Genomic DNA, 12,028 nt, shown 5'->3' with positions numbered 1-12,028 from the left:
GGAGAGTTGTTTCAGCCAATGTCTACCCCTTTTCATCCCTTGGGGAAACAATATTCATTCTGTCAAGACAGTGATCATAGAAAGCCTTATATATTATCCATTTATTTCCAATCTGTGGAAGGCTCATGTTATTACCACCTAGTAATGATTATTCCAGGGGAAATAGAGGATAACATCCTTGCACTATATTTATTTGCTTTTCCATGTTTATTTTTTCACACCAAATGAATATATCATGACACACATTTTTGTAGTTGAGGATTTACCCGAAGTCATATCACAGTTGAAATGGCAGACTTGTAATTGGAGACAGGTGTGCCTCTTCATGGTCCTCTTCAACCTGCTGCCTCTGAAGAGCCACTTCCCATCAGTTTTAGGACTAGTCTCTAACCAGAATTTTAACCTACTTTTATAGCAATTAAGAACACAAGGGTATGAGGGTACAGGATATTACCGTACTTAAGAGCTTTTCAAAATGCAAGTCAGGATCAGTGAAGTATGAGATAGAATAAAATAAAGGGTACCAAGAGACATCACATATAATAAAGCTACATTTTGTTTCTTAACAATTTTTTTGTCTACACATATGTATACATACACTAGGCCATAACACAAAATTTATTTTTTGCTTTGGGTACACAGTCAAAATGTTTAAAAATCAAGGTTTGGTGTAAGAAGCCCAGGGTTTGGCATGAGACAGATCTAAATCTGAATGTTATTACTGCTGATATCATTACTTGAAGAGTTCCTGCAATGAGATCCCAGTCAATTCCCTTCTCAGACTGCTTATGAAACCAAAGAAAAATTCATTCTCTCAAATATTAACTCCCTTACAGCCCTTACAGTGGCGATTTGGACCTTCTTACTGTCAACCAAACTGCTATTTAAATTATGATGTGAGGTGAAAAGAAAACAATTTTACTCATTCATCCTGTTATCTATCAATGCTTAGCCTAAACCCCATAAATGCAGAAATCAAAATCTATTTCCCTAGCAGTCAGGTCCGGACTTGTAAATAGGAGGAACTCAGTGGGTATCTGAATTATAATGATGGCTGAATAAATAAAAGACCAAATGAACCAATAAGTGACTATCTGTGGCAGGCACTAGAGACACAGAAATGAACAAGGTATAGATCTGGGTCTTCAAGAAAAGAAGCATATGCATGTATTACTTTATTCATGTTTTCAGCAAATATTTACTTAGAATCTCCTATTTACCAGGCACTTGGCAAGGTAGTGCAGTCCATTTGTTGTACAAACTCTTGAAAAGAGGCAGAGGTAGTCTCTCTTCTCATAAGAGAGAATGGAGAAGTGTCTCCCAATAACACAGGTAGACACAATATGTATGATTGACGGAAAGATAAACACTTTAAGTGCTATTATTACTTCAAATCTCAGATGAATAAAGTCTAGGCACAGCACAAGTGAACTACAGAACACAGAGCTATTAAGTTTCTGACGAGCACACATACATACTGTAGGGACCTGAGCCCTATGTCAGGCTAACTCTAACCAGGCTCTATGTCAGCTACCTTGACAAAGCAGAAGGAAAAGAAGAAAGGATAGAGCAAGATTTTTGGATATCCACACCTGTTTATATATCCAGAGCTACAGAATACAGGGGATCTTTGAGTTCACCTTATAGATGAGAACACTGGGGCTCCCCATAGTCAGAGAGGAAGTTAGGGGGAGAACCAACTAACCAACCACCAGAACTTTTCTGACAGAATCTTGGCCTTGAATATTCCAGGCCTGCACTGTTTCTTTCACTTTCTTATGCAGATACATTCCCGAAACATGGGGCCAGGCTATGCTACAGAGTCAATCAGTCACCAAAGATCCATGACAAGGCAGGAGGTGGAGCCTGGGTGGCCACCCTGACTATATAACTCTTCCAGTCTCAGGGTTCTGAAGAGAAGTGGTTAGTTCAATAGTTTTCAACTGAGCTCTGGAAGCAGAACTTTCAGCTATGAAGGTAACAAGCGTCTTTCTTCTCAGTGCGTTGGCCCTGTTGAGCTTATCTGGTAGGTATCTTTGCATATTTTTCTGATTTGAACCTTTTTTTTTTTAAGATTTTATTTATTCATGAGAAACACACAGAGAGGCAGATGGGATGCCTGGGTGGCTCAACAGTTGAGCATCTGCCTTTGACTCAGGGCGTGATCCCGGGGTTCGGGATGGGGTCCCACAATGGACTCCTGCAGAGAGGCTGCTTCTCCCTTTGCCTATGTCTCTGCCTCTCTCTCTCCCTCTCATAAATAAATAAATAAAATATTTTAAAAAGAGAGAGAGAGAGAGAGAGAGAGAGAGGCAGAGACAGAGGGAGAAGCGGGCTCCATGCAGGGAGCCCAATGTGGGACTCAATCCCATGACCACTCAACCGCTGAGCCACCCAGGTGGATAATGAGCAAAACTTTTTTGACTTGTTGCATTACTGAGCTCATTACATTCTAGACTTAAAGTCTAGTCCTGGACAGACCTTTTGGTCCCAATGAAATGAAGTAAGGTCAGGGACCTATTCCAAGGGATTTCTTCAAGCCCAGAAGCACTTTGCTGCTTCTCATAAAATTTAGCTACAAAGAGCTACTTCCTTACCTTGATCACCTCAGAAATTGTCAATATCAAAATTATTCTCACCAACATATCTTCCTTTGGATATTATCAGGTTAGTTCCTCTTCCCTTCAATGAACTCATCCAAAAGTACCATCCCCTACATGATGTCAGCAAGACCTGTTATTTTCTAGGGAGTGTAGCATGGCAATTTTAAGTATCTATCTGTAAATACAAGAAATGTGAATTGGACTAATAATCAGTGTAATCAGAGGGAAAGAACTCTTTGGGGACTCATGGTGAGATGTCAAAAGAGCTCCATTTTTAACATTACTTATTAGAGAAGACACATATAATTGCAGTTTTGTGTCACAAGATAAGGTTAGTGCTAGTGCTATTTCACAAATTTTCATATAAACTCTCCACATCTCCATCTATAAATTGAATTAAAGACACAGACACTTCTCACATCACTAATTATGAGATCAAAGGTCTAGTAGCCAGTTGTGAGAAGGTGGTGAGCATTCAGAAGATATCTGCTCTGTGCCTGACACATTTCAAGCAGTTCCGTGCATCACTTCTATTTTCAAAGAAATGTGTCGGAGGCGGGGCAAGACGGCAGAAGAGTAGGGTCCCCAAGTCACCTGTCCCCACCAAATTACCTAGATAACCTTCAAATCATCCTGAAAATCTACGAATTCGGCCTGAGATTTAAAGAGAGAACAGCTGAAATGCTACAGTGAGAAGAGTTTGCGCTTCTATCAAGGTAGGAAGACGGGAGGGAAAAAGAATTAAAGAAACAAAAGGCCTCCAAGGGGGAGGGGCCCCCGCGAAGAGCCGGGCTAAGGGCGTGGTGAGAGCTACCAGGACAGGAGAGCCCCGACCCGGAGAAGCAGGAGCTGCACCAAATTTCCCAGATGGAAAGGGGCTCGCAGGGAGTTGGAGCAGGACCCCAGGAGGGCGGGGGTGCCCTCGGGCTCCTTGGGACAGTAACAGACACCTGCGCCCCGGGGAGAGCACCACACCCCGCGGCCGAGCTCCCTAAAGGGCTGCAGCGCGCACGGCGGGACCCGGAGCAGCTCGGAAGGACTCGGGCGGAGGAAGAGGCTCCGCGGAGGGGGCTGCGGGCCGGGAGCAAATCCAACAGCGCAGGCACCGGAGCACAGGGCGCCGGGACACAGCCCAGGATCCGGCCTCCCCCGGGACAGGCAGAGACCAGGAGGGCCCAGGACAGCGAGGATGCTCCTGCCCCGAGCTGAGCAGATCAGCGGCCCCACCTGGAGCCTCCAGGCCCTGCAGACGGAGAGCTCCGGAGTTCCTTCGGGCGCTGACTCCAGGGCTCCAGAGCTGGCCCCGCCACTGCGGTTGTTCCTCCAGGGACCTCACGGGGTAAAACATCCCCCACTGAGCCCTGCACTAGGCAGGAGGCAGAGTAGCTCCCCCAAGTGCTCACACCTGAAAATCAGCACAACAGGCCCCTCCCCCAGAAGACCAGCTAGACGGAGAGGGGAAAAACAAATTATTGACCAAGCAGCACTGGAAAGTTCCAGAGGAAGTGGAGGGATTCACAGTATACAGAATCAGAGGATACTCCCCCCTTGTTTTTTGTTTTTTTGATTTCTGTTTGCTGTTTGCTTTTTTTTTTCTCCTCTTTTTTCCCTTCTTTTTTTTTTTTTTTTTTTTTTTTTTGCTTTTTCTTTTCTTCTTTCTCTTCTCTCTTTTTCTCCTTTTCCCAATACAACTTATTTTTGGCCACTCTGCACTGAGAAAAATGACTAGAAGGAAAACCTCACCTCAAAAGAAAGAATCAGAAACAGTCCTCTCTCCCACAGAGTTACAAAGTTTGGATTACAATTCAATGTCAGAAAGCCAATTCAGAAGCACTATTATACAGCTACTGGTGGCTTTAGAAAAAAGCATAAAGGACTCAAATGTCAACTTTCATGAAATGCCCAATTGAGATGCTTTGGTCATAATCAAATTCTGCTTCATTTTCTTGAGGCTTCAGCAGGTAGGGCATGATTAAACACCAGTGAGATGTCCTTGAGAGAAGACAGAAATAAGAAGGGGTAGAGTGGAGCATCTGGGTGGCTCAGTTGGTTGAGTGCCTGACTCTTGATTTCAGCTCAGGTCGTGATTTCACCCTGCATCAGGCTCTGTGCTCAGCAGGGAGTCTGCTTGAGGATTCTCTCCCTCTCCCTCTGTCTCTTGCCCTATTCATGCTCTCTCTCTCTCTCAAATAAATAAATAAATCTTTTAAAAAGGAGGAGGGGAAGAGAAGGGGGGGAAGATGGGGAGGGGGAGTAGGAAGAGGAGAAGGAGGAGGGGAGAAGAGGCCAGCAGAAAAAGCCACAGTCAGGATGCCTAGGTGGCTCAGTAGTTGAGCGTCTGCCTTCGGCTCAGGTTGTGATCCCCACACTGGGGATCGAGTCCTGCATCAGGCTTTCTACAGAGAGCCTGCCTATCCCTCTGCCTATGTCTCTGCCTCTCTCTGTGTCTCTCATGAATAAATAAATAAAATCTTAAAAAAAAAAAGAAAATAAAAAGTTACAGTTTTCAATGAAAGCCAAAAACTGCAAATAAGAGCAGATCTGGCTTCTTTCATTTAGTTCTTGACCTCATATGTCTGATTTATGTTTTCTAGGTAAAACCAGAGCCAATACCATGCTGCAGAGACAGGTAAAGACAATTTTGTACTTTTTTCTCTCTCAGGCTAGAACTGTTTGTTCCACTCAACACACAGTGAAGCTGTGACATTTCAGTTCTACCTCAAGTCAAGACAGGTGTGTGGTACTAGCAAGATTGAATCTGCTAAGTGTGCAAAGTAACAGCAGTGCCCGCACCAGAGCTTTTGCTGAAGAACAAATGCACTGACACACAGGCAGTTTCCACACAGTCATGCAATGCTTGCCGGGAAGGCATTTTGAACATTTTGAGACTATCTGGTAGGACAAGGATTTGGAGTGGAAGGATGGTATTCTGCTGAACTTCACTCCAAGCAGTCCTTCCTCCTTACAGCCAATTTGACCATGTCGGCAATAAAGTTCTCCCAATCCCCAAGGTGGAGCTCTAATTTATAACGAGCAAAAGAAAATAATAAACTGATTCTTCCTCTACAAAAATATTCTATATCTAAGTTTTCTTTTATAAGGTAAATTGCAGTGAATTTGAAGACAAGAGGAGGAAATGTCCCTCTATTCATTTATATCTAGTGATGAGACAGATGGCAAACCAAAAGGGCATGAGTAAATAAATTATTACACTAATGCTAAGGGTTATAAAGAAATTCCGGTACCATCTGGAACCTAGCCTGGTTAGATCACAGAATGAGATATATTTTGAGCCATGAAGGACAAGTGAATGTTAGCAAAATATAACTGGTGAGTAGAAGTAGTAGACTGAAGTGGTTAAAAGCCACTTCAGGACCTAGACCAACTGGGTTTGAATCCTAGATCTGGAATTACCCGTTATGTGGCCTCTGGGTGATTTAATCTCTTTGTGTTTAAGTATCTTCATTGGAAGAAGAGTATAATAAATAGTTCATAGGATAGTTGTAAAGTGTAAATAGAGTAATACGGGCAGCCACGGTGGTGCTGCGGTTTGGCGCTGCCTGTGGCCCGGGATGTGATACTGGAGACCCGGGATCGAGTCCCACATCGGCCTCACTGCGTGGAGCCTGCTTCTCCCTCTGCCTGTGTCTCTGCCTCTCTCTCTCTCTCTCTCTCTCTCTGTGTGTGTGTGTCTCTCATAAATAAATAAATAAATAAATAAATAAATAAATCTAAATAAATAAATAAATAAATAGAGTAATACATGAAAGCACTTAGGAAAGTGCCTGGCCTTTGACAGCCATTCCATAACTACAGATTCTTACCGATGTCCAGGAAATAGGCTGTGTAAGGGTTCCCAGGGCAGAAAGCACCTGGTGTTGTCACATGACTAAGAGAAGGGCCACGTGATGGGATCACAGTGAGTAAGGAAGACATGCTCATGGTGTGGCTGACTTGAGAGGAACCAGCACCTGCCATCATTGTAAACTTGAACATGACCTCACTCACCTTATTTAGACCTCACACCACCACCGTGAAATAGGTGTGGAAGTGATAATATCCTTCCCATTGTGCAGATGAAGTGACTGAGGCTCAGAGACACCAGATTTGCCAATGTTTCACAACTTGTGAACAGCAGAGGCATTATGTGCAATCAGGCATTCTGATTCCAAACCTAGGATTCTCCCTCTTAGGCACTCAGTACCACTCCCTTTGTCACAGCCTTGCTTCCATCTTCAAGCTGACCAACTCCAGGGAAGTGAAAATCATTTGAGAGCCTTTGCTATAAACTCAAAGAATGTTAAGTGATGGAAAATGATTCTGTTTAATTCCATTTTTAGGCTAACTGTAACCTTAAGGTGAACGGATGTAACAAGATCTATAATCCTATCTGCGGGAGTGATGGAATTACCTATGCTAATGAATGCTTGCTATGTCTTGAAAATAAGTGAGTACAGACTTGAATTTACTTTAAAATATATTTTAAGTTAGTGGTCTTCAAGTTTTTGTATATTTTATCCCTCTAAGTTCCAATCAATAAACCAATAACATTAATCTTAGCATGAGAGAAACAAAACATCTGGTCTTTCCAAAAATAATTCTCAATCTCTTTTTCTCATTATATATCTGGTATGATTATCTACACAGATATGCATGTATTTATGTGTGTGTACTGTGATAGAAAATAATATTTATTGTGCTAAGCATCGGGCAAAGCATTGAATATCCATGAACCCCTGAGGCAGAAAATACTAAGCCCATTATACACATGAAGAATTTGAGACTGAACTTAAATAACTTGCTCAAGATCAACCAGCAGTAAGTGACAGATCTGGGTCCAAATCCTTGCTCTTTCAACTGTGCTTTAAAGTCAGATACCAAACTAAGTGTGAGATACAGAAGGAAGTCCAACATGTTTCAAGTCTGAATTTGCTTACACTCAATGATAATACAGTGTGGTGAGTGGAAATAAGAGCAAAATGCTCTGAGAGCATACGATTAAAAACAACTAATTATACCTGCTAGGATTTGGAAAAGTTTGGAGGCTTTGTCTAGGCCAGAAAGAAAGAGAAAGAGAAGCACTCCAATAAGAAGAAAAATCTGAACAAAAGGGAGAAAGGTATTAATAACATGATGCAAGATAAATGTGTTAAGGAAAAGATAGTGGAATCGAGGAGGAAAGTGGTTGAATGATTCTCTCAACTTTTAAAAAAAATCACTTGTATAACAAAAATCCATGCTTTTACAGCAAATCAGTTGATAGACTGATTTTTAAAAAGCTAATATAGCCAAAATACCATTCAGTTTAAAAAATCACAGGAGTGCCTGGATGGCTCAGTTGCTAGAACATGTGACTCTTGATCTTGAGGTTGTGAGTTTGAGCCACATGTGGGGTGTAGAGATTACTAAAAAATAAAATCTCAAAAAAAAATCATGCTTGGTGATGGTAATGACTATTATATACTCAAACCCTCAAAAATGCAATTAATAATTATATGGATTAGGTGAGCAAAAACATACTTATGTAACATTTTCATTTATAAAGATGAGAACCAAAATATTAAGTGTTCTGCTTTGTGGTGAATTTATTTCCACACTGAAGATTTGTAAAAGGAACTCAAAAACACATGTTAATTTTCTCATGACCTATGCTGTTGACATAAAGGTCAGACATCGTATTTCCGTCCAAGGGGAAGAGAAAGCTATATAACAGCCTGGAGTTTGAGAAAATTTCCAAGTGCTAAAAGGCCCAATATTTAGATTGAAATGTTGGGAAAATATGAACATAGAGCTGAGATACTTCATTCCCTCAGCCTTTAAAACCCACCTTCCTGCTTACTTGTTCTGTTTTTTTTTCAAAAATATTTAAATACGGGAAGAACATTATTTTATTTTATTCATGAGAGACACAGAGAGAGAGAGAGAGAGAGAGAGAGAGAGAGAGGCAGAGACATAGGCAGATGGAATATCAGGCTTCCTGCAGGGAGCCTGATGTGGGACTCCATCCCACATCCTGGGATCATGCCCTGAGCTGAAGGCAGAGGCTCAACCACTGAGCCACCCAGGCATCCCAGGAAAGAACATTTGAATGCCAGAAAATACAACTTCTCTTCCTATATTTCTCAGATAAGAAAACAGGCCTGGGTAGGTAGGTGAGTTGAGAGTCCGACTCTTGGTTTTGGCTCAGGTCATGATCTCATGGGTTGTGGGACTGAGCCCAAGTCCAGTTCATGCTAAGTGGGGAGTCTGCTTGAAGATTCTCTCCCTCTTCCCCTCCCCCTATTCTCTCTCTGTCTCTCTCAAATAAATTAATTTTTTAAATTAATTTTTAAAAAAATGTCTAGAGAGAAAATGTGGTTTTTATCTAATGTTAAATACTTGCAGTGTACCATATTTTTCTCTCTACTGCCCATTAAAAGCCCCAAACAAATACATTGCAGATGTTACTAGAGCCAAGCTATAATCCTAGTTGTTAGGTTTTGAGATGGGTAGACAAAGATTTGTACCTCCTTGATCAATATGTACTTGTCAGATACAGTCAGGAAGGACTTTTTTCTATCTCTATGTCAATTCTGTTCTATAGACCAACAGTTTCTAGTAGAACTTTCTGCAATGATGGAAATGTTCTATATCTGTGTTGTCTAGTATGGAAGCTATTAGCCTTGCTACCAGTGCTTAAAATGTGGCTAGTACAACTGAGAAACTAAATGTTTAATATTATATAACTTTAACTGATTTGAATTTAAACAGCTAAACAGAGATGGTGTCTTCTATACTAAATATCATAGCTATAGGGCAACCCAGGTTGCTCAGCGGTTTAGGGCCACCTTCAGACCAGGGCATGATCTTGGAGACTGGGGATGGAGTCCCACATCAGGCTCCCAGCATGAAGCCTGCTTCTCCCTCTGCCTGTGTCTCTGCTTCTCTCTCTCCCTCTATGTCTCTCATGAATAAATGAATATAGTATTTAAAAAAAAAGATACCATAGCTGTAAAAGGGAGGTCATTTTGTGTGCTGTGTTTAGATGTTTGTGCTATGTTTGCTACACAACTCAGACATAAATATTGTGCATGGATAATATTTATGGAACAACAAAACATTAAAAACTCTTAAAATGAAGAATCATCAAGCTCCAGATAAATCCATACATGGATATATGGAAGTCAGATGTCCTCAAGTAACAGAAAAAGAAGAATTTTTATAAACCAGTATATTCAAGGAAAGGATGGTTAAAAGAGAGAGAGAGAGCTCTGAAAAACAATCTCATGAGGCAAAATTATAGGATTTAGGAATATTTAGCTGACCAAAAGGAAAACTGATTTGGGAAAAGTGGTGTGTTGGGGAACACAGAAGTTTTTTATCTGGATGGGAGGATGCTCAGAGCTAGCAGGTATCAGATAGGATATAGATATTATTTCCTTTTGTGAGATCTCACAGATATTAAACCCCAGAGTTCTAAGACAGAAGATCAGCCAATTAGCACATTCTGTAGTAAGTAGCCCAGGCACCAGCTAAGATGGAAACCTTGTGGCTAGGAAAATGATATTAGGAGCAAAAGACGCAATGATGAATTAGAGATTGATTTTGGAGGTTTACTGTAAGCCACCTTTAGTAAATCTTTAAACTCTAAAGACAGACATTTTTCCTTTCTGTTGTATCTGTAATGTATGTAAGGAATAGTGTCTGTCAATATTTGATGAATTAATGAGTAAGTGAATGAATAAATGAATGAAAGACAGGGAAATGGGAATAAATCTGAAACCTTTCTACTCTAAATAAACCTGATGTTTTTCCATTGTTTTTCTCCTATGGTCAATTTTTTTTTTTGTCAGCAAAATTTAAGCTGATTTTTTAAATCTCTTCTACAGGAAACGACAAACCTCTATCTTGGTTGAAAAATCTGGGCCTTGTTGATAACCAAGATTCTAAAATACCCTGTGGTTACTACAATGCCTAGTGGGCCTGACTGTTGAATAAAGTGCATCTAAATACTTCCTGTTGTTCTTGTATCCTTTTCCTCAAAGGCATGTTTTATTAGATTGGGATCAGGGGACTGAGACAAACTTAGAACAGACCAAATTTTACAAAACACAGCCATCCTGAAATCTTGGACAAGGTTTCCATCATGATGCTTTTTCCTTCCCCATTCCCTTTCTCACATACTGACAACTGAATACCTCAGGAAATGTGATTACAGATATTAACTCACAGGACTCAGCTGATCATGGGGACATATAACCCCACAGATAATTAAACAAGCATCAGAAGGAATACTTGGAAAACTCTCAGTCCAGAAACACACTGTTAGCTTTCATTGACTATAATAATTCCTTTAGGCTTCCTTGGGATTTAATAGAGCATCTATTGTACCCGTACTCTGTGTAGTTGACTTGGCTGTATATGAGAGCCACAGTAACTCCGTAAGGTTATCCTTATCCTGTGAGTCAACTTAGAAAAGTTAGATAACCTGACTACTAGCACCAGCAAGTAGAGTATCAAGTTAGGTTTTTAACCCAAGGTGAACTCAAAATCTAATGTTTTGTCTAAACCACAGATCACCTCAGGTGGATTATTCTTGCCTATTTCTTCTGTAGGAACTTTAGGTAACTTCTTTATATTAAAAAACCTATGTCTGGGACGCCTGGGTGGCCCAGTGGTTTGGCGCCTGCCTTGGGCCCAGGGTGTGATCCTGGAGACCTGGGATCGAGTCCCATGTCGGGCTCCCTGCATGGAGCCTGCTTCTCTCCCTCTCTGCCTGTGTCTCTGCTTCTCTCTCCGTGTGTCTCTCATGAATAAATAAATTAAATATTGTTTAAATAAATAAATAAAAATTAAAAACCTATGTACTTCAGGACAGAAAATAAGGTAGAAATAAGTCAGTATCTCAAAAGAAAAACGTACCTAACCACTAAAAAAGAGATGGAAAAGCAGCTTGAATTCCTGAGCCCTTACAAAGAATTAGCCAGGAATGGAGAGGTGGACAGAGGTCTAAGAAAATCTAAGATATATCAGGTGCATCAAAATCTGTCCCAACACGGTTGCCTGACACTCTTAGGGTTTAGGGTGATTTCTTCTGATGGTTAGACTAAGGGCTCTTGAAGTTTAAATGTGACCACTAGAGGATGCTGCAACCTCCGGAGCGACTCGGGCAAACCAGAAGCTAACAGCTCGCAGCTACCAGGCGAACAGAACCTATGGATGCAAGATGGCTTCCTGCACCTTGTGATGCCAGAGGACACCTGAAGGGCACCCTTAACACTAAAGAACTTTGCTACAGTAAACAGAAGGTAAATCACTGAATGCTAGAGAGTATGTCTAATTGAACCATTTTACAGGTCTGGAGAGAAGAGGTTTGAAGATCATAGGTAGAAGCAATACATAAACTCACACTGGTTGCCTTTAATGGTTCTGTTTGCTCGCTCTCT

General features: G+C 41.1%; 1 protein-coding gene across 1 annotated transcript; it reads left to right on the top strand.

The window, feature by feature from the left end:
• The first annotated feature begins 1,899 nt into the window (after positions 1–1,899).
• On the top strand, positions 1,900–10,596 carry SPINK1 (serine peptidase inhibitor Kazal type 1). Its single transcript, XM_038529618.1, has 4 exons — positions 1,900–2,026; positions 5,198–5,232; positions 6,944–7,050; positions 10,472–10,596. Exons 1-4 carry the CDS (start codon positions 1,972–1,974, stop codon positions 10,515–10,517), a joined length of 243 nt encoding a protein of 80 aa, XP_038385546.1. The 5' UTR covers positions 1,900–1,971; the 3' UTR covers positions 10,518–10,596.
• Positions 10,597–12,028: the final 1,432 nt, after the last annotated feature.

Source organism: Canis lupus, chromosome 2 (genome assembly GCF_011100685.1).
Source record: "Canis lupus familiaris isolate Mischka breed German Shepherd chromosome 2, alternate assembly UU_Cfam_GSD_1.0, whole genome shotgun sequence".
NCBI classification, from domain to species: domain Eukaryota; kingdom Metazoa; phylum Chordata; class Mammalia; order Carnivora; family Canidae; genus Canis; species Canis lupus.
The sequence above is the reverse complement of the archived record's forward strand: the minus strand, read 5'-3'. Positions and strand labels throughout refer to the sequence as shown.

Bases quoted from the DNA above. Each gene is read 5' to 3' on its own strand.
- SPINK1 (XM_038529618.1), top strand. From the start codon at position 1,972: ATGAAGGTAACAAGCGTCTTTCTTCTCAGTGCGTTGGCCCTGTTGAGC. The intron at 2,027-5,197 runs GTAGGTATCTTT...TATGTTTTCTAG, and splicing joins GGCCCTGTTGAGCTTATCTG to GTAAAACCAGAGCCAATACC. The intron at 5,233-6,943 runs GTAAAGACAATT...TTCCATTTTTAG, and splicing joins ATACCATGCTGCAGAGACAG to GCTAACTGTAACCTTAAGGT.